The 22,522-nt window shown below is 42.1% G+C and overlaps 2 protein-coding genes across 2 annotated transcripts in view; one reads left to right on the top strand and one right to left on the bottom strand.

Annotated features, from left to right (window-relative positions):
- The first annotated feature begins 3,562 nt into the window (after positions 1 to 3,562).
- Positions 3,563 to 22,522, top strand: part of LOC123372719 (aminopeptidase O (putative)) — a 388,654-nt gene continuing 369,694 nt past the window's right edge. The window contains exon 1 of the mRNA XM_045021081.1: positions 3,563 to 3,625. The gene's annotated coding sequence lies outside the window, so the exon portion shown is untranslated. The remainder of the gene's footprint in view (positions 3,626 to 22,522) is intronic.
- LOC123372720 (fructose-1,6-bisphosphatase isozyme 2-like) overlaps positions 14,404 to 22,522 on the bottom strand; it is a 31,521-nt gene continuing 23,402 nt past the window's right edge. The window contains exons 7-8 of the mRNA XM_045021085.1: positions 20,534 to 20,653; positions 14,404 to 15,035 (exon numbers count right to left, since the gene is read on the bottom strand). Coding sequence (XP_044877020.1) covers positions 14,841 to 15,035; positions 20,534 to 20,653 — 315 coding nt within the window. The 3' untranslated portion in view covers positions 14,404 to 14,840. The remainder of the gene's footprint in view (positions 15,036 to 20,533; positions 20,654 to 22,522) is intronic.

Below are 22,522 nucleotides of genomic sequence, written 5' to 3'. Positions count from 1 at the left end.
GCATGCCCTAAGTGTGTTAAATCCCATAATATGATTCCCTTACAATCCCTATAATTTATAAAGCCAATGAAAAGACTCTTCGTAAGCACTCGTTTAAAGTGTTAACTATGATCTCTTGTGTGGGAACTGTTCAGTCTCATCACTTGTCCCCTGCTGGATTGAGCAAACAAGTATTTTATGCAAAAAAAACCCTCCTGATGCGTTTCTTGTTTATGTGTAAAAGCTTTAGTCACAAGACACATTTTGAAATATTTCAGTGTTAGTCAACATTTTTTTTGTAGCTCCATATTGCTAATGAGAGTTGATTTGTTGTATTTGTTATGTGTTGTATTATTTTTAAGTAATGGTAAAGTTTCTTCAACTAGAGAGTCCTGTAGTCCACAAGCAAAATATCTTGTCCAGGTCCTGTCTCCACAGTTGCAACCAGAGTGCTAGAGACACAGTTATACCACTTAAATATATGGTTTGGCCATAAAATGTAGACAGGCCTGAATCATGCCACAGCCCTGCAGAAGGGCAATGTTGTGCAATGTTTCAGGAATGCATTCTTGGCTCAGTTCCATCTATGTTGCCAGAATGAACTGTTTTAATTTTAATTGGAGGATAATTTATATTGCACCTGGCTTCTCAGAATTCTGGTAGTTACTGTGTAGGTAGGACCTTTATTCTAAAGATCTCCCAAGAATACCACTTTCTGTGATCTACTGTGTGAATGACTTTTTTTTTTTTTTTGGTGGCTAGTGATCACATGACCTATTGTATATGTTCTGTGGATAGGCAAGATCATAAAAACAATTTAGTGCTTCCATTCTCATGCATGAAGCAGCCTTTCAAAACTCCAATAACCAATGTATCTAAAAATCCTAACTATTCCCTCTCTCTTTAAAAATAAATGCAGTCCATGTTTGCTCATCCTTTCTGTGCATGCTAAATACAGTATGACCAATTCTTACTTTTATGAACTGAGTTTAGTGCTCTTTCTTTGCTAATGCTGACCAGTTCATCACTTGACATTGACAAACTGATAAACAAGCTTATTTTCCCCCTCCTGGATGAAATTAGGTGGTCACTGAACTTTGTCTTTCAAAGCATTCCAAGGAAACCCAAGTGCTATCATGACAAAATACTTGCTATCCAGTTTTGTCATGAACCTTAACCTCTAAACCCTGATTTGGGACAAGTTGTCTTACAAAAGCCCTTTTTGATGTTGCACAGTTTTCTAGTGAGTAATTAACCAGTGGTTCGCATAGGTAAAATGTTTCCTTATTAATTATTTTCTAGTGAATAAATGGATCGAGGGAGTCTCAAGCAAACATGGCCTGAGACAGAAACACACAGCAAATCAGAAGATGGTAGTTGTGTAATCTCATTAGAAAAGGACGGTGGCAATACTCCTGCTTGAGGATATAAGTAACGTCGTTTGCTGTTTCCAATAATTTAGTAACTGTCCCCATAATAAATTCATAGTTATTCATCCTTATTATGCATATTTATATTAAGTATAACACTGATGATCATATTTTTAAATATTAATACTTATGGTGATTTCTGGATATTAACAGATCAAACCAGCTGTAGTAATCATGTCACTATGCTTACATTTTACTTCCTGGTTACCACTGCACTTTACTGATGCCTTGAACAGCCTGAAAGCTCACTGTGGACCTTTTCATCCCTGAATAAAAATGGAACTTAATGTCCCTCACTCATTCTCTCCCTTTCTGGGGAATAGCAATGCATGCTACAAGCTGTTTTAAGGCACTGGCACTTACTGCTTTTGCAAGAAGCAACTTGGGGTACCTAAAATACCTTGATGAAAGGACAGCATTACACACAATTAAAGCAAGCAGTTATAGGAGAGACCTGCACCACATATTTCTTAGTTGGTTGCAATTAATGAATGAATGGTAATATGAATGAATGTGAGTGGAAAGATAAGATTTGCTTAAAGGCCTGAATATGAAGTTTGCAAAAGTCCTCTCCAAACGGGACTAATGTAATGCTGCAGGTGGAGAGACTGATCTGAATAGATTTTGGAAACTAGGGCCTAGCTTTCTTTTACACAGCCAATTTTGTTTTTCAGTGAATACATTAATCGCTCATGTAGGGACATGCCCTTATTTTTTTGTTCTGTCCTCCTGCCTCCTTGGAAGAGAACAAGCTCCAGGTGTATCTAGTAGGGTTCATGAGATGTGTGCCATGCACCAATTCTGGACCAGGGCATAGCCTAGGAAATTCGCTTCGGGCACTAGTGATAAGGAGTCCTTATCTGCAGCCTGGCAGTAGCGAGCTGCTCTGTGCAAACTCAGGGCTGTAGTAAACCCTGCAGTGTATGAATAACTGCTTTGTGGTGGTGAATAGCCAGTAGATGAGCAAAATAGTGGATCTACTATTCCTGCCCATTCTTCTCAACCCCACTGCCAAAGTCCCTGTAAGCCCAGCTCATGGATCAGCAGAACTACACTGGTTTCCCTGCTGTGAGAGTCTTCCATGGCCTAAAGTAAGATTTGCTCTCATACTTATAAAAGGAGACTATCAAATGTGTATGAAGTGCACCAGAGAGCCACACTGTTCCAGTTTTTCCTTCAATTACACTAAGCTTCAGTAAAGTCTGAATGTGGCCCCTTAGCCTGTGTGGGGAAATCTTTGGTCACTCAAAAATAAATGTTTTATCCTCTCCTCTTCAGCAGGGATTTATTTAGGAAATAGCTAACAAGGGAAGTGGATTAGCTACACAACGTTCTCAAAACTGCAGACTGAGGCTTGTGGTGTGTGATAAGCCGAGTTTAGGCAAAATAGCCTCCTAAACCAGAAGATGCTTGATACTTGCCTTTTCTTTAGATTGAGCCGTTTCCATGAACCAGTTTTCATGCACATTTATTTCTGTCAAATGTGACCAAAAATGTTACTGTGTGATGGTAAATATTTTCAATCTTTTCCTGGAGTATTAAAATTTCACTTTCAGTCTGGGATTGGTCAAATGATGGAAATCACACGTATTTCCTCTGGCTCACTGATTGGTGTACCACATCACATGAGTTCAGAAATGCCAGTAGAAGCCATTTGAAACTTGTTTTCACAGCAATAGTGACTATCTTTTATTTGTTCTTTCTGTATCAAATAGGGTGAAAAAAGATCTCTAACTTTTCTAAGGGTCATAAACCTTTGTTTCCTTGGTAACTATGTAGAGTGTGTGGGGAATGAGTGCTTTAACAGTATTGCCAGCCCTCAAAAGTCATGCCCTAAAAAATCATGAGCCTGGCTTAAAAGTAGATTATAAAAAATAACAGACACTGGGTTCTTCTCATTTGCTTTGCTGGTTTTGAGCGTTTGGGATTCATATTTTCAAGCTTTTCCTGGCAGCTATGAAGTCTAGAAACCTGCTTTAAAAAAAAATGAAAACAGATTCTTAATTAATTAAATGGCTGCAGAAGCTGGGCCTTTAAGAACACCACTGAGTATTGTGAGGATTAGCTACACAGGACTTACAGCTGCCCTCTGCTCCACACACCATTCTGAACTGGGAAACAGTGGTCACAAATGTTGGTGAGTGTTAATCTATTGGCCATGAGAGATGAAGAGGAAGAGCTCCCTCTCCTCCCCCCTTCTTAGAAGATATCTCTAGGTAAGACTGATTGGGGGAATGGTGTTGGAAGGAAGGTCTATCTCGGGGCCTATTTGTGGGAGGGGAGTTATGTGGGAGGGGTGGGTCCCCAGCTCTGTTGGTGGGTAGTTCTTTTTCCTTATGGCTAATTCAGATAAGCTTCTAGGCTTCCAGAAGCTTATCTGAAATGAACTGTATGTCTTGGGGATCTCCATCACTAGATTTCTATGCTATTTCCAGTGAGGAGGCTGGTTCACTGTGTTCTCTTACACAAAGTCCCGCTGTGGTAAGAGTGGTTCCACTCAGTGAGCTTTGGAGCCATTATGATTATTGTTGTTGTTGGTTTATGTATCATGGTGGCTGGAGTGACTGTCTAAGGAGCAGTAGAGAAAGTCTTTTGTGTATGTCGTGGTTTTAACATTCATACTGTGTGTTTTCAAATGGAGGGGTAGTGTAACAAATAAAACATTTTGAATAAACACAGTGGCTCTGAACACTGATAATTACCACAGCCTGAGGCCTTCTCTGGGTAATTAATGCTGAAATGGGGCATTAGCTCTTCTCCTTGCAGCTGGTCATTAATCCTAGAACTTCCCTGGGCTGTGTTTGTTGTTTAAAGTCCATAAGCTAAATGTAATGCAGGTGGCCTCAGAATGACAGGTCAGGTGCTGCTGAGTCATGAATGATTATTAAATTACACAAGGCAGATTTCTAAATGCTGCTGCTTCACTCCCTAGTGTGAATTCATGTTCTGTCAGTTTTAGTCACAAGATTGAAAGCAAATTGACAAAGCTAGATGATTAACTCTTTAAATCTTTGCCTTAGTGATAAGGCATTTCTGAAATGGGAAAAAAAAAAAAAGCCTTTCAATGGGGATAGCTTTTAGAATGATACTGCATTGGAACAACTCCTGGGACGCACAGGTAAATGGTTCTACCAAAATTTATTACAGAAATGCAGTTATTATAACTACGGGTCCTGTTTGAGTTCCCTTTATGCATTCCTGCTGTTCTTATGTTGAATTGTTTCAGACTGTGCTAAAGTAACATCACAAACTGCTCTACTAACTCAAGTGCACAATGTTGGTTGAGAGGTGCTCTCGGAACAGGTGGTAAGTCTTCCAAGCTATGGATATGACAGTGCTACTAATTTTGCAGGAGATAATCTATTGATAATTTGCTCTCTATTGTTCTTTGCGTCTTGAAAACAATTTGTATACATTAATTAGAGCTCATAACAGGCAACATAGCTAAAAAGGGCAAACTGAATCAGAGAAGTCAAGTGATTTCCCCTTGATCCTACAGAAAATCAGGGCTTGTCTACACTTAAAATGGTACAGTGGCACAGTTGTGCGGCTGCAGTGCTTCAATGGAGGTGCTACCTGTGCTGTTGGGAGGAATTCTCCTGTTGGCATAGGTGATCCACCTTCCCAAGAGCAGTAGCTAAGTAGACTGACTGAAGAATACTTCTGTCTACCTAGTGCTGTCTACACAGGGATTTAGGTAGGCTTAACTACACTGCTTAGGGGGTGCAGATTTTTCACACCGCTGACTAGGGTGACCAGATGTCCCGATTTTATAGGGACAGTCCTGATTTTATGATCCTTTTTCTTATATAGGCTCCAATTACCTCCCACCCCTGTCCCAATTTTTCACACTTGCTGTCTGGTCACCCTACCGCTGACCAACATAGTCAAGCTGATCTAATTTTCTAGAGTAGCCAAGGCCTGAGGGAACCTTTGGTTCCTGCCTCTTGAGTTGTGTTTATAGACCACACTTCTCATGAGCTGTAGCACTGTATTTCAAAAGAAGCCCTGATTGTTCCCTGAGGTGCAGACAGGCAACTCCTAAGCATTTTAGTGGGAGTTATAATTTAGCATTTGTCTCAGCTGAGGTCAGGTCCCCATTATGCTGGGCACTGTACAAACGGAAGAGAGTAACTGCATTGGAGTCTGCTATCAAAACAGACAAGCCAGACAACGGGAGGAGGAGGAGGAACAGGCACACAGATGTAAAGCTATACCCTGAAGGTCACACAGCAGGGTCCTAGGTTCTTTTTAAAGTATCACTTTAATGGCATTTTTTAGGTAAAATCTAACTTCCTCTCTTCTGCTAGTTTAAATTTTATGTAAAGTCTAGTTTGTAAAGTGGCCCATTTCCTTTCATTTAACATTTCTGCTGTATTTTCATTTTAGCAACTCTCTCTCTTATGTTGAGGTAGCAAATAGTGGCAGGTTAAAAGGCAAAGGAAACAGTCAAGGCAGGAACAAAACAGGAAAACCAAAGAATCAAAAGGGCAAAATGTTGATAGAATGACTCTAAACTAGGTGCGCAAGGCGAATGGAGCATGTTTGTGTTCATCCTGGAGTTAGGTTTTTTTAAAAACATGTGACACAGAGCAACCAGGATCTCTGTTTTAGTATGAGGTAAACTGACTTCACTTTTTCCAGGCCATGAGCTGACAGTTCATTTCAGTCTAACTCTGAATCAGTGAGACACAAACAATCCTGCCCTGGGCTGGGATTAGGCCTGCTGAGTGCATTCTTCCCCACACCAGCCCATAGCTGAATGAGTAATTGAGTGGGTATTTTATCTCCACCGAGGAGCCTTCTGTTCAAGTGATAAACGGTTCCACTGGTGAGCTGCAAAGGAGCTGACAAGAACATTTAGGTTTAGCTTCACTTAATATTGCGTAGACTTGACTTTTCATGGACTCCATCTAGTTTGAGCCTGTTCTCTCACTCATTATGTTTGTTAATCATTTTGACAAATGGTACTGAATGGGCAGAGCTAGCAGCAAGAGTTTCAGGAAACACTCTTGCCTCAAAAGAAACGTGAAACAAAACTTTGCTAAATTTGGCCCAGATCATCCCCTTCTCTGGGAGAAGTCCCATAGCAGGGGGTCTTGGAGGGAGGAAACCTCCCTGGGCCTCTCTACAGGACTATAACATACATATGGTTTAAGGTAGCCTGATCTGTTTTAAGAGAGCCTGTTTTTACTGAAACCAGGCAACCATTATGGGTCTAATTGGTTTAGCTGAATAAGTTTTGAAACCAGTTAGAAAATTTTCCCAAAGTAGATGTGCCTTGTGCAGATCCCCTTCATTATCTGGTAAGGGGGCAGGAGTTGTCCCCATCCTGTGGAAAATGCTGTGGATCTTGCCCTGAAATCTGGCAAATCCTTGGGGCTCTGTGGGAGGTCAGAATTATATGCATGGAGATCCTGTGGGTTCTGTTTTAGCTATGGCCTCTGGCATGTCTACACTGTACACTAAACAAGGTTCTGACTCAGGTTTGAGCCCACGCCCCACTTCCAACCACACACAAATCAGGGCTTGTCTATACTGGCAATTTACAGCAGTTTCTGAGCGCAGCAAGTTTCAGTGATTTAAAGCGCCAATGTAAACAGTGCACCAGCGCTGGGAGCTATGCCTCTCATGGAGATGGGTTTTTTGTTTTTTGTTTTTTTAAGTGACCACACAAGCCATGTTAAAGCACTGCCGTGGCAGCGCTTTAACATAGCCAGTGTAGACTAGCCCTTAGTCTGACTCAGATCAGCAAGCACACTAGACCTGGACCTTAGGATAGTGCAGTATGGATGTGTTAGCTTTGAAACCCCAGTAATCATAGACCCAGGTTTACAATACAGGGTATATGTTTACAAGTGCAGGCTTGTAAGCACTGAGTCCACAAGCCTAGGTCCCACAGATGTGGGTTTATTATGCAATCTAGACATACCGGGGAGTCCATTGCTGGCTCTCTGGCCATGGCTATCCTCAGGGAAATCAATGGAAAATATAACACAGCCCAGGGCTTCAGTGGGATTGCACCAAGGCATATTTCTAAACCCAGTGTTCTGAAATCTGCCTCCACTTCAATTTTTTTCTTCAAATCCTAACACTATTACATTTGACTAATAGTGTCAGCATTTAAATGCTTCCAACTAGGCTTTGGCTTTAACGGCTCACTGAAATGAATGGGTTGATAGACAACAGCAGTAGCATAGAACAAACAATACTAACTGAAGACAGTTTTCTGCAGAGCTGGGATAAACAGGGCAGCAGTGTGTGAATAGACTGTGAAGGTTTCTGGCAACAAAAATGTCTGAGAATCTCATGTTTCTCAAAGAGAACCCACATCTTCTGATTCCTAGTCCTGTGATTTAGCCACAAGACAATCCTTCCCTTGCTGGAGATGTATTATCCGCTCAGAGAAACTTGCTCTCTTGCTTAACCAGGGGTATTTTCAAATATCGAAGGGTTCCAGTAGTTTCCTTGTTTTACTCCTGAAATAGGTTCTAACATGTCAAACTTAATTCTAAGAGAGAATTTCAATACAACAGTAAAAAAGCAGCTTTAAAAAAAAAAATCATCAGATCCCAGCTACAATATAACCAATCTAGATTTCTGCATGTTGTTCCCAAAACCATAGCAAATATTTGTAGCAGCTGGACTCTGTTTTCTAAATATGTTAAATTTAAAAGGACAAAGAAATATAGCAATAGGGATAAATGTACAAGTGCATCTTCAAGTATATGTCTTAACTGTAGACATTTGCAGAGTTTGTTACCTGTAGCTGGTAATTGCAAGTGTCAAAGCTTTACCTATTGTGTCATGTTGATAGTTGGCTGAGCTGGAATACAATGCTTCTGTTTGATGAAAAAGCTTGATCTCATGACAGTGCCAAATGGACAGAGCTAACAAATATGATCAGGGAAAAAAGTGTTTACTGTATATAACACATGCCCCCAGGGTTCCCAGCTTCTCCTGGCAGCCTTGAATAATGCTGCATGTCCCTATTTGATTGGGTTTCAGTTGCTAAATGTAGTCTCTCTGACGCTTTATTTATAAAGAACATGTCTGATTTTCTTCAGCTGTCTGCCTGCACTCTCACATCCTGGCAACCAGCCATGGATAAGAGGTTGTGGCCCAGTGATATTAGGATTCTTGTGGAGTTAAATGCAACACAGACTACCTGCGTTCTCAGACCTGATCTACACTTAAGATTTAAACTGATGTACCTAAATTGCTCAGGGATGTGAAAAATTCACCTCCTGTGTGATGTAGTTAAGCTGACCTAACCTCTGGTGTAGACACTGCGAGGTCAACAAAAGAGTTCTTCCGTTGACCTAGATACCACCACTTGGAGATTTGTATTTACTACATTAATGGAAAAACACTTATCAATGTAGAAAGCATCTACAATATGGCTCTACAGCAGCACAACTGCAGCACTGTAGACATAGCCTCAGCCAGAGTGCATGGTTTGTGTTCTCTCAGAATAACTCTGAGGATGAGGTCTGAATTTGTATTTTGTTAGGATATTTTCAATTCAAAATCAAATTTGACACATTGTTGATTTACATACCCAGTGGTTTAAGAAGGATCTTGTCTCCCAGCCCATGGGTTAGAGGAGATTCCTGTGAGTAAAGAATGGATCCATGTTGCTCCACCTCCTGCATCCCAAATCTGGCGGCCACTCCTTCCATCCTGTCCCCTGCAGCAGTGAGGACACGGTATGGCCATTCCCATTGGCTTATCCCTAGGTGCCCCTATTCAGTCACTGATAACTCTCTTGAAGAGAAGAAATGGACATGCCTCCTCTCTCTCTGTGCCACTGCTTCAAAAATAGCCTGTTATTTACGAGTCCTTTAGTTTACTATCTCTGGGATCTAGGGCATGTGGCATAACCTAATTGGCCAGTATTTGTGACTTTTTGAATCTACCTCAGAACAATTTCACCAGTTGAAGCTTTGTCTGCATTGGGATTCTGCCCTGATTCCAGTAACTGATGGCCAGTCACCAATGTAGAGGAAGAAGAGTTCAGTAATAAGGGTGCTAACAACTAGCCTCCAAGGCTTAGTTTCTAACTTTTTAAATCTAAGGGCATGGCTACACTTGCAGATGTAGAAAGCTGTGAGTTAAACCCGCCTTCCGAGAGTGCAGTAGGGAAAGTGCTGCAGTCTGTCCACACTGACAGCTGCTTGCGCATTGGCGTGGCCACATTTGAGGCACTTGCAGCGGCATTGGGAGCGGTGCATTATGGGCAGGTATCCCAGCATGCAAGTGACTGCAACATGCTTTTAAAGTGGGGGTGGGGTGGAGTGTGATGGAGTGCGTTGTGTGTATGTGGGAGGGGAGAGAGTGGGGTTTTGGGGGGCTGAGAGCATGTCAGCATGCTGTCTTGTAAGTTCAGACAGCAGCAGACCTCCCGTCCCCCTGCCTCTTTCTCTCTCACAGACAGCATTCCACACTAATGGCTTGCATGCCTCCTGTCAGAAATGGAGCTTTGAAAGGGCATTTCCGCATTCCTAGAGAAGTTCAAAACAATGCCAAGAGTGGCTACTTGACTTAAGGGGATTATGGGAAGTTTCTGGAGGCCGATCAGAGCGCAGTAACCCAACACCTCATTCACACTGACACCCGTGCGTTGTAGCCAAGGCACAGCAAATGTTATTCCTCTCAAAGTACCAGCAATGCTGTACTGATAGCGGAGATAGTGCTCCACGTGCCTTGCCAGTGTGGACGGGGAGTGAGCTAGAGCCCATGGGGCTCCTTTATTGTGGTGTAACTCGCAAGTGTAGCCAAGCCCTAAGTTCCCCATCTGTACAATAGAGGTAATAACACTTCCCTATCTATCGGGATGTTGTGATGATAGACCTATTAAAGACTGTGAAGTGCTAAGGTACTAGAGTAACAAGGGCCATATAAAAACGTGAGAGAGAGAGTAGCTGCAGCAGTTCAAATCCCAAATGTAGACAAGGAAAGCCAGAATTTACACCAGTGAAGATCAGAGGGTTTTTTTATCTACACATGGGATTTGCATTAGTGCAGCTACCCAGTTGCTGAATTGGGGCAAATCCCAAATACAGACAAGATCTTAATCTTGGTCAGTTACCAATTAAACAATCCACAAATTGTGGACTTTATTGCCGCCTAATTGCTACAAGACTGGAAGTTAAGAGCTTATAAGGTACATTGTCCAGCACTGGGTCCTCCAGTGGAAGAGGCTGGTAGCATGAATATGGAATGTGGCAAAGAATTTAGAGAAGTTAAGATGTGATCTACACAGTTTTTGTAAAAAAATTAACTATATTGGTAAATCAGTGCAACCCCAAGTATGAATTCAGTTATACTAGTATGAAGGTGCTTATATCAGTAGAGTTTATTTGGGTATATCAATACAAGCACCTGTATACTGGTATAATTGAATCTGCACTAGCAGGCTGTACTGTGATATTATATTGGTTTCTAAGTCAATATTGTTAAATCGGTACAAAAACTGCGTGTAAATTAGCCCTTTGTTTTTGTTTGTCTTTTGTTTAATTTTATTTTTTAAAACTGCAAGAGAATAATTCAGCTGGCGAAGAAGACAGTTAGATGTTCCAATGCAATGACTGAATAGAGCTTTTTACATAAATCAGTGCCTGCTGGAAATAGAAGCTAATTTGTCTGGTGAGATTTCAGAGTATTCCAGTGAATAACAATGTTTTAAATTAGTGTATAATTGCATTATAAATCTAATATGCTTCACTTTAAGGCCATCTTGGTTATAACCTTAATGCCGTCATGGTGATTTCTCAGTTCTCTCTGGCTACTTGCCCCTCTTGTATCTCATAGAATTAAACACTACTTCGGTTGCTCCAGGGTTGGTGGTGAGGAGGGAAAAGGCAGATAAGGAAGGGAAGCTGGAGCAACCACGTACATGATATAGATGTTGAGTGAAGGCTGTTTCCACTGCAATACTAGAAGACTCAATGGCATTTTAAAAAAAAAGGGGGGGGAGGGGCAGAGTGGAGTGTTTTGTTTTAAAATGCAGCCTTCAGCTGCAGCAGTAACAAGGTAACAGTCCTGAAATGTGGTAAGTCTAGCAATGTGCATGTGTCTGTTTGCTACAGACCCTTTCTCTCCTCTACTTTTGATGTATAGAGTACAAGTCTGGCTCATCTTATGCTGGGGTTCCGTTCCGTGGTCAGCGTGTAGAGAAAACCATGTATAGTCAAAATTACATTGAGTGTAATGGTGGGCAGAATCGCCCGCACTACAGGAACAGTATTTAAATCGTTTTTTCTCTTTTTTTGTTTTTGTTTTTGCAGACCGCGTAAAGCTGAATTTGCGCATGTTAAATGTGCGTAAGATGCGACAGACCTGGATAGCTCTCAAGGTTACACTTCTAAAGAGGATCAATTGCACTTCTAGTTGAAGTGACAGTGGCTTATGTAATTAAAGCGGTTTAAACATTTCAATTCTAAATCTCATTTTTCAAGTCCTAGACCAGGGGTAGGCAACCTATGGCATGCGTGCCGAAGGCAGCACGCGAGCTGATTTTCAGTGGCACTCACACTGCTGGGTCCTGGCCACCGGTGGGGGGGGCTCTGCATTTTAATTTTAAATGAAGCTTCTTAAACATTCTAAAAACGTTGTTTACTTTACATACAACAATAATTTAGTTATAGATTATAGACTTATAGAAAGAGACCATCTAAAAACGTTAAAATGTATTCCTGGCGCACACAACCTTAAATTAGAGTGAATAAATGAAGACTCGGCACACCACTTCTGAAAGGTTGCCGACCTCTGCCCTAGACTCTAGCCAAAGGGAAATTGTTCATAGTTCCAGGATAAACGGTTAAGCCACCTCTGAGAAAAAAGGCCAGAGCCAAAATAATATTTTTCCCATTAGAAAACATTTTTGTAACTTTTTTCGAACAGGTCCAGTGCTGAAGTGTGTGGCAATAGAAAATTCAAATTTGGCATTGAAATGGTCCATAAGATGGAGAGAGACCTTTCAATGTCCTGATGAAAATCCCTTTTGATTTGGCTGAGATCTGAGGATCTGAAAATTGCAGTTCATAGAGGCATAACAGCTCCATCAAACAATCACAGGCAGTTTTAATAACTGTCTCCCTTCATTTTGAATAGAAGATCTCCACTGCACATATAGCTTGTTTAGGACTGAGGCAAAATGGATGAATCCTGCCTCACTAACTGTTCTCATCTGGAATGCAGGGGGGAGGCATCTATAGCTGCTCTCCTCTGGAGTTTTGTGTTGTAGGGTGATCCTGCACCTTAAAGTAATTGAGCAGTAGATGAGGTAGGGCTGATAGCTGTTTATTAGTTGAGTCTGTGAACCAAACATACGCATGAGAAGTAGGGGTGCGGGGAGTGCTGCAGCACCCCCAGATTTCACACCCAGGGTCCCAGTCACTGGCCCCTCGATCCTGCTTCTCGGGGTCCCAGCTGCCGGCCCCACTACTGTCTGGGGGCTCCGCTGATGGCCCTGAGTCCTGCTTGGCTGTCAGCCCTGCTCAGCCGCTGGCACTGTGCCCAGGGCCTCGCTGCCAGTCCAGGGTCTGACTCAGCTGCAGAGTCCTGGCAACCAGCCCTGTGTGTGGGGTTCTGGCCACCGGGCGCTTGGGGGCTCCGCTGACAGCCCCAGGGTCCCATCCAGCCATTGGCCCCGCATGCGGGATCTCAGCTGCCACATCTCCCACCCCGCTCCTGGAGTGAGGGGCATGGACAGGGGTAAGGGGGTGCAGCTCAGCAACCCCAATCCAAAAAGTGTTCCAGCACCACTGGAACTAAATCCATGTTCGGTCCACAAAGTAGCTCCATCCCGTATGAAAAACGTTACTGTATGTAAGTAGAGCTCTGCAAATCTGCGGCTATCTGCTTTATATCCACAGATTGTTTTTGCGGATCACAGATCAGATATAGATACCAATCTTGTATCCATGCAGGGCTCCATATACAAGAGTAGTGTGGTGGTTTGAATAGCCCATGCCACTTTCCAAATGGATGTATTACAAGTGCATGAGTACAGTAAATGTGAATTCACTTGTTGAGTATAACTCTCAACTTGTAATGGTCTAAATGTGAACAAAAATCAAAATGAGGAAGGAGAAGAAAAAAGTAGAAGTGTAATACAGTTAGTGTCATGATGATGTGTTTGCAAGGCAATAATTTACGTTAATACACGAGACAGGCACCTGGATATCAAGGTGATGGATGTACTAGTATTAGCTGGGATAGATAAAGAGGAGAGTAAGGGGGGATATGATAGAGGTGTATATAAAATCATGAGTGGTGTGGAGAAATTGTATAAGGAAAAGTTATTTACTTGTTCCCATAATATAAGAACTAGGGGCCACCAAATGAAATTAATGGGCAGCAGGTTTAAAACAAATAAAAGGAAGTTCTTCACACAGCGCACAGTCAACCTGTGGAACTCCTTGCCTGAGGAGGTTGTGAAGGCTAGGACTATAACAGGGTTTAAAAGAGAACCTCCATGAATTTATCTAGTTAAGTCCATTAATGGCTATTAGCCAGGATGGGTAAGGAATGGTGTCCCTAGCCTCTGTTTGTCAGAGGGTGGAGAGAGATGGCAGGAGAGAGATCACTTGGTCATTGCCTGTTAGGGTCACTACCTCTGGGGCACCTGGCATTGGCCACTGTCGGTAGACCGGATGCTAGGCTGGATGGAGCTTTGGTCTGACCCAGTATGGCCGTTCTTATGTTCTTAGGTAAAGACCACACCAGGTATGGCTGGAGGGGTATAAGTAAATATAAATCTGACATGAGAAATCTTTCATTAAGAAGGAGAGTTGAGATGTGGCAGTTGCTGTGTGGTAATAGCTTGTGTGAAACTACATGGGACTCTGGACAGAAGGGAAGTGGGAATGATTTCAAGCACCGTATCAAGTATTTTTACATTCCCATGGAAAGGTAATTCAATTTTAATATTTATTACCCAAGGCAAATAGTATTTGGAACATACTCCAATCACAAGACTAGTGTAGTAGGAGGGCTGACAAAATAATAATTGCCCACAACAAAACCTCCAACAGAAAATACAGATACAGTCTCTAAATGAAGTCTTGAATGTTGGCATAAAAATGCTTTGTCTCAAAGAATGTGAGCTACTGCATTATCAGACACCTAGCTTCAGATCAAATAGAGTGTAACCCAAACAATTCACTTCCTTTTTTAGTATTAAGCAAGTAGATACTGTTAGTATTAAAATTAGGACTTTGCTTTTACTCTTGTATTGCAGAAACTGAGACTAAAGAATTTTTGCACTTGTATTCAAGGGGAATTAAAACCTTTAGGAACAGTCTTCACTATTTCTATTGTCAGTGAAAGGGGGAACTGATATCTCAGAAACCAGTCTTCTGATTGCTGCTCTTTCTGGAAAGTGATGTAGCCGGTGTGGAAGGAACATCTGGTGTGTGAATGCCATTAGCTGCTTTTCTGGTGTTTCTGCACACAAGCGAGGTATTCCTGCACATCATCGGGGGAACCAAGAATCAATGGGACTCTCTGGTGAATAGAGTCAGGCTTCACATCCAGCACTGGCTCAGTCCCTGTAGTAGCCATCCCACCAGCCTGCTCAATGATGAAAGCCATTGGGTTGCACTCATAAAGGAGACGGAGCTGTAAGAAAAGGCAAAACACAGGACTGTTTTGAGCGGGGGGAAATAACAACAAAGCACTTCTCAGAACTTAAGTGTTGACCTTCCCTTTATGACCTTGGCAAGCTTCTGCAAATCTCCACTAGAGAAGCGACCACAGTTCCACTGGTGTTAGCAATGATGGGAGCTCTGGTATAGACCATCTGCCAGTGTTTTAACTACTGTGTTCTTTAACTCTGTCTCTTTTACAGCCTCTCTTTATTCAACCATCTTTCAGGGTTTCTTTAACAATAACATCCCCACCATAAGCATCCTATTGTGTCATGTTACTATCTCCCATTGTGAGATTTTTAAAACTTTCTCTTCTGGCTTCCACTGCAGCTTCTGTAGAAGTATGTAGTGACATTGCAGAGAAGTATCAATATTCCAGTGGCATTTTAGCATTCCAGAGCTGAGGTACACAGTAGGTGGGACAGCACTGGCAATAGGTTTAGCCTGACTAACCAGGTTCTTGAGGTTGCATGCAGCAGTGAAGTGGTTAAACTAGCAAAGGTGACACCTTCCCACAGGCCTTATTTGTTATCTTGAAACTTGGACAGTTGTGTTTGCTCAGGATATTTTGGAGTCTGAAACTTGATGCTGACATTCTCAAGTGTCAGGAGTTGATTGCAGCACTGCACAACTGTGGCTAAACCTGTTACAGTGAGCTAAGTTCATGCAGATAGTAACTTTTAAGTAACTATGGTTATTTTAGAAATGTATTTTCAGTTTAGTGTGAAGGAAATTAGGTGCCCCAATACCTATTAACGTTAACAGAAATTTCAGACATTGTCATAAAAATGTTCCAGTTTGAAAGCAAGTACATTTGGGTCATATATCAAAAAACTCCAGGGTCCTGGAACTAGGGGTCTAGGAATGTGGCAGTACCCCTTGGCTTGAAGTGGTTTCCATCATATACAGGGTTTACAGTTTGGTTCAATGGCACTCAGCACCCCCACTATAAAAATTGTTCCAATGCCACTAGGGTGACCAGATAAGAGGAAGAAAATATTGGGACACATTGGAGGGGGGGGGGAAGAGGAGGGATCACCAGCAGAGCAAAAAAAAAAAAAAAGAGAGAGAATACTGCGAAATATTGGGACAAATTGTGTCCTGACCAAAGATCAGTCAGGATGCGGGACAAATACCTAAATATCGGGACGTCTGGTCACCCTAAATCCCACTGAAAATACTACAGTATGTAAAGGGGAATGAAAGGCTGGTGGTTTAAGAAGGTTCAGTTAATGGACTTGGTTTTGGGAGGTATTGAGATACAATGTGTGGCACGGAAAAGCCTATACAAATGTAAAGCACCCTCCCAAAAACAGAATGTGCTTTGGGGAAATGAAAGTATGTAATGGAATGCAACCAACCCTGTAATAATTTCAGTGATCACACTATTTGCAATAAAACCAGGGATTTCATACACTTAAGCCATGTACATAGCATTAACTTTATTTCTTACTTATCTTTAAAGTTTGTTTCAATGCCACTCTAAGTAAGTACACAATGTCCAGTTAACAGGTAACATGGGGCAATGGACTTCGTATTGTCTTTATGGCATGGTAAATTCGAAAAAGAAAACCTGCCACAAAACAGCAGTGGTGTCACTGCAGAATGACATGGGGTTGGTCACTGCTTTGGTGTGACTGTAAACCTTAAGAATACCATTCATCTACCTCAGGGGTTGGCAACCTTTCAGAAGTGGTGTGCCGAGTCTTCATTTATTCACGCTAATTTAAGGTTTCGTGTGCCAGTAATACATGTTCACATTTTTTTTGAAGGTCTCTTTCTATAAGTCTATAATATAGAACTAAACTATTGTTGTATGTAAAGTAAATGAGGTTTTAAAATGTTTATGAAGCTTCATTTAAAATTAAATTTAAAATGTAGAGTCCCCCGGACCGGTGGCCAGGACCCAGGCAGTGTGAGTGCCACTGAAAATCAGCTCGTGTGTCACAGGTTGCCTACCCCTGATGTACTTCAAAAGCTGAAAAACTAGATGGGACCAGCAGTGATTGTGATAGGACCAGCAGAAAGGGGAAGTAGAACAGGCACTAGCTGGGGGGGATGCAGGGGTGCCCCTCCCCTTTCTAGAGTCTCCATTCATTAGCCAACCAGAGGAGGAAGGGAACTGACTGTTCCTTTGCTCTCCCCTTTCATTAATTTTAAATCCTAGGCCAGGCCTTGAGGAGCCTCTTTTTGCTCTATTTCAGCAACCCCTGCCACCCACACCCCCTGGAACCATAGTGTAGGAGCTGTGTCTTACAGATGCTGCAGGTCTGACCCATTGCCTGTTTTGGGGTCAAAAAGAATCTTTTTTTTTTTCTTCCAATTGTGGCCAGATTGGCATAGTCCTGTTTTGGGGGTTTTGTTTATGTTTTGCCTTCCTCACAGCATCCTGGAGGCACAGTTAGGCTAAATAGGAATAGGATTTAATAATTTGTGGTAGTATCTGGTAGGGATGTTAGTTTATTGCAACTTGTGGCTGGTTTCCAGTCTAATTAAAAGGAATGGCTCTGGGAATTTGCTGATGGGCTTTGTGCTCATGGGATAGACCAGGACCTTGTGTCCTACATAGGCTGAAGTCCTCCCATTTTGGTAGCCTCTGTCACCCTTACAAGGGAATGGGGGTGGTGGGTGGTAGGATTCAGAAGAGGAAGCTGAGTCTACCCTGAGTGTTGGGTTATATGGTAGAGGCCTTTAACCCCGCCCTGGAACTACATAGAGGCAGTTAAGTAAGAGTCTGGGTGACAGGGCAGGTGGTGCCCCTCTGCTGTGATGGGTTTAATAAAGTTGTGGGCCTGCTGCTTAAAATCCCTCCCCGTGTCTGTCCTCATTCACCACCATGTCCAGGTCAAAAGCATACTTCTTGACTTTGTTCAAAAAGCTGACCACATCCAAGCCTCCCTCCTTTAAATGCATTAACATTTTGTAATTCATTAGAGCATCATGAACATCAGATCCACAAAAATATGATTTGGTTAACATTTCCAGTTTAAAAACAGCATCTGCAAATAAGCTGATACGGTTTGTTTCAATATGAGAGACAAAGATTAACTCTCATTGTATATATTGAGCACTTGAGACTCTTGTTTTTATCTTGACCTGTAGGGAGTGGCCTTTATGCTATACTAGCTTGTTCATTTAGTATGCTCATCATGTGCTTCAGCTCCAAAATCCATGGAGCAAATCCATCCCAGCTATAACTCCATATATTTGCTCTCTCAGCACTCTGCCTATGCACTGGGGATGTTCGCAGGGTAAAGGAGGATGACTGGTAACAGTCGCCATGGTACTGTCTTTCAAACCGGAACAGCCATGACTTTGGATGAATTGGTCTTTATGGACAAACCTACTACATGCGGCAGACAACACAGGTCTAGAAAAAGTGGTGGTGATACTTTACCTCAAATCACAAGCCCTTTTCACTCTTAACTGAAAGTGACAGCCCCTTATTTTGTTTGTAGAATAGCCATTAAAAGCAACCTTCCCTGTACCCAATATTAAAAACCAAATTCTTCAAAAAAGTGCCTCCAAAATTCTCCTTCCAGCACCTAAAAATATCACCTTCACAGTACACCCAGGCTTCCTGAATGAAAGTCTTGAGCTAACTGTCACCCTCCCTCTCCTCCATGGCAACACAATCCAAGTCTGCCATTAGCTACTAGAGGCTAATTTACATGTGTAAACCCTTTTATTCCATATTTGTTCCTTGCTTTCTCTAAAGCTGTGAAATGAAATCACCTTGAAACGGCTATTTCCTTCAAAAAGGGAGCACAAAGTAAAGTTTTAGCATATTTTTGTATAGTATCTGGCACAGCTGTTCACATAAAATGAAGATCCCATGTACACATACCCTTTGCCCAGAGGTTTAGAGCACAGTATGTATTTCACAATGTATGGTGTATGCTGCCTCTCGGTATATGCCTGCCAGTACCTTCAGGTTGTCCCTTTTTTCCTGTCTCTTATCTCATTCACTTCACGGCTGCTTTATATAATTTCCAAATATAAAGACAACCTGAAAAAGAAAATCTGTAAAGCTGGTTCTCTCTCACACACAACTACCCCACAAATTCTGTAATAAATGGTCAGTCCCTTCCAGAAGGCCTTTAACACTCAAACATTCTGAGCAAATATGCCCCAGAAGCCATTCCTGGTAACGTGGTTCAAAAACCAATCTTGAAAATCATTGCATAATGAGGGGATTCCTGCAGTGGCAACATGGTGTGAATCCAGCTATTTCCCTACTTTCATCAATTCCTCTTTTTCAACAAGGACTTATTGATTGGCCTCTTCAGATGAAGCAGCAAAGAATCCTGTGGCACCTTATAGACTAACAGATGTTTTTGCAGCATGAGCTTTCACTTGCATCCGAAGAAGTGGGTATTCACCCACGAAAGCTCATGCTGCAAAAACATCTGTTAGTCTATAAGGTGCCACAGGATTCTTTGCTGCTTCTACAGAACCAGACTAACACGGCTACCCCTCTGATACTCTTCAGATGAGTTTTTAGTCCCCTGTCCCAAGGTGGTTTGTGTAGTTGGATAGATAATCATTGTGACGACAGATTGGCTAGTTCTGTGGGACAAAATATCTTTGTCCACGCTGGTCAAGGAAACAGTGCTTGTTAGCTCAGCTGTATTTAAACATGATTTCTTGTAGCAGAGTGTCCTTCAGTGAGGATTAGGCACAGAGTCAGTACAGCAGACCCAATCTGTGTACCGCGAGACTCGGGCCTTGTCTATATGGTGGTGTAATGTGCTTTATGAGGGTGATATATCTAAAACGCACTAATGTGTTGCACATTAACTGGTCTGTGTAGACATTGGTGCACACTAAAGATTCCCTAGTGCTTTTTAATGTAGTACTGTTTCAAATAGCACTACATGAAAGTGAATCAGCAGAATCTATATGGACCAATTAATGTACAAGAGGTTAGTGTTCTTTAAAAATCATACCCCTGCCATTACTCTACCTCATAGACAAGTCCTAAGTCCTACACTATTTTGAATACTTTCCCAAGGGAGCCATTGTGATATTTCACTCTAGTGGTTGCTCCGGTTACTATAACTGCTTGATCCTCAGTACCAAGTAAAAACAAATAATTTTTAGGTCAAATGGTAGAGGCCTGCGTGTTCTGTGCTGGAGATTCCAGGTTCAATCCCCACTGGAGACTGTGAATCAAAAGTTGGCTCCACTGAAGGATGTGTGCATAGCCTGTAATGCAATGATTGGTTTAAAAACACAAAAATAAATGGGATGACGCTGAAAGGTCAGAAGTATGTTAGATGGGACCACTGTTGAGTTGGGTCAAATCTAATTTGTAAAAACTTTGACCTTAGTGTCCTTTAATATACTCCCCAAATCAGCTCAAGAAAAGCTATATTTAAGCCATTATGCATAAATTATAACCATTCTATCACACACTGGAAAAGCAGTGGTATTAGGTACAGTAAGTTCAGAAGACAAACAGTTTACCTTTCCCTTAGGACTCTTCTGGTTAGCTGGGTACATGAATATCCCACCATACATCAGGGTGCGATGAACATCAGCTACCATCGAGCCCACATATCTAGAGCCATAGGGAGCACTGCCATCCTGTAAAACAGATGGAGACCTTGAAGGTGAAGCTGTTATATCTGTGGATACCAGTCAGCTCTGTGTTCTTGGGGAACCAGGGTGCAGTATCTAGCCCAGGGGTATGCAACCTATGGCACGCATTCCAATTTTCAGTAGCACTTATGCTGCCTGGGTTCTGGCCACCAGTCCGGGGGGGCTCTGCATTTTAATTTAATTGTAAGTGAGGCTTCTTAAACATTTAAAAAACCTTATTTACTGTATTTATAACAATAGTTTAGTTATATATTATAGATTTATAGAGACCTGCTAAAAATGTTAAAATGTATTACTGGCATGCAAAACCTTAAATTAGAGTCAATAAATGAAGATTTGGCACACCACTTCTAAAAGGTTGCTGACCCCTGATCTAGCCTGTCTGACTCATGAAAGACACTTCCCCACACACACACACACACACACACCAGACGCTGCTTGAACCAAAACCAATCAGAGAAAAGGCTTGCAGAGAGCAGTGAAGGGTATTGGGAGAGACACCAAGACCCCTCCTGACAAGGGTGACAAGATTAAGACATCTCTATTTGCATACAGAATGGAGAGCAGAGAAGGCCACTGAACTCTGGGACCAGAAAAAGCAGGGACGCACTGCATCATGGGAATCTCTGCTCCAGATGTTAATGAACCTGTGCCTGCCCACACCCAGCTCAGCAGTTATCAGACCAATTATAGTAATGAATCCTTGATATCCAAAATACAGAAGCAGTTTAGTGGCATTGTGAGCTCCCTGGAAGAAAACACCACCCATAACCAAGAGAAGTTCAGTTCCTATTGTCTAGCCTAAAGAAAACCCTTGAGTCCTCAGTTTACCAATAAACAAAACTAGTGTTCTCCCTTGAACCATTGTTGTTTCTCTACAAAAAACTCTACCTATGTTCAAGTGTTCTGATGCTTAGATCCAAACTATGCATCAGTTCCACTGTGACTCCATCTTCTCCTGACTGACTGTGCTGGGGGCTCTGCCTGTCTCCAGTACTCAGGACCCTGAGCTACCATCATCACCAGTTCAAGCCTCATGGAGTGGGTGAAATCCCCTTCTCTCTCTCCCCCTTAGGTATTAACCTTTAATAATGTAGGTTATGTTGGTTTAGCCCTCCTTGTGTAGTTATCACTATTATTCAATAAATAACTTTTATGGTTAAGTTGGTTGCTTCTCTCTCTCTTGCTGAACTTTACTCTTTTGTGTTTTTAGCTTCCCCCATTTACTCTACAGCAATAGTTCTTTTACCTAAGCTTAAGATCCCTGCGGTGCCCAAAATACTGTGGGGTTTGCTCATCACGTAGGTTACTACCAGTACAATTGTGATGTGCGAGTGGGGATAGGGACATGGACACATAAGGGTGGCAGCTTGAAAGTGCTGCTTGACCCTGTCCGCTCAGACTTGCTCTGTTAATGTATGTGTGGGTATGTTCATCCAGTTCTGGGGCTGGAGGAACCCAGCCCTAGGAAACCTAGGTCCTGCAGGATAGCTCCATTGGGAGGGGACTTGCGTAAGGGAGAAGTAGAGCTCCATATGAAAACACACATGACACAAGCAGTAAATTGATAGAATTACAGAACCTCCCCTCCCCCCCCGAAGAGTAACCTGAATAAATGAGCATACCCCCAAAGTAACGAGCAAATCTGGTAACACTGCCAGGCTGGTTAGCTGGCAAAACTGCAATGTATCATTGCCCTCTTCATTTTGTTACAAGTCAGAAATCCAAGTTTGCTTAAATCCCTGACCATTGATGGGGCACTCTAAATGTTGGCAGGCCTATAGTTCAACACACCCTTTCTCAAAAGGATAGAGTCTCTTATAAAATGTAGTAATGTCCATGCAACCCCAAAGT

The sequence above is a fragment of the Mauremys mutica genome, chromosome 6, assembly GCF_020497125.1.
Source record: "Mauremys mutica isolate MM-2020 ecotype Southern chromosome 6, ASM2049712v1, whole genome shotgun sequence".
NCBI lineage: Eukaryota > Metazoa > Chordata > Testudines > Geoemydidae > Mauremys > Mauremys mutica.
The sequence above is the reverse complement of the archived record's forward strand: the minus strand, read 5'-3'. Positions and strand labels throughout refer to the sequence as shown.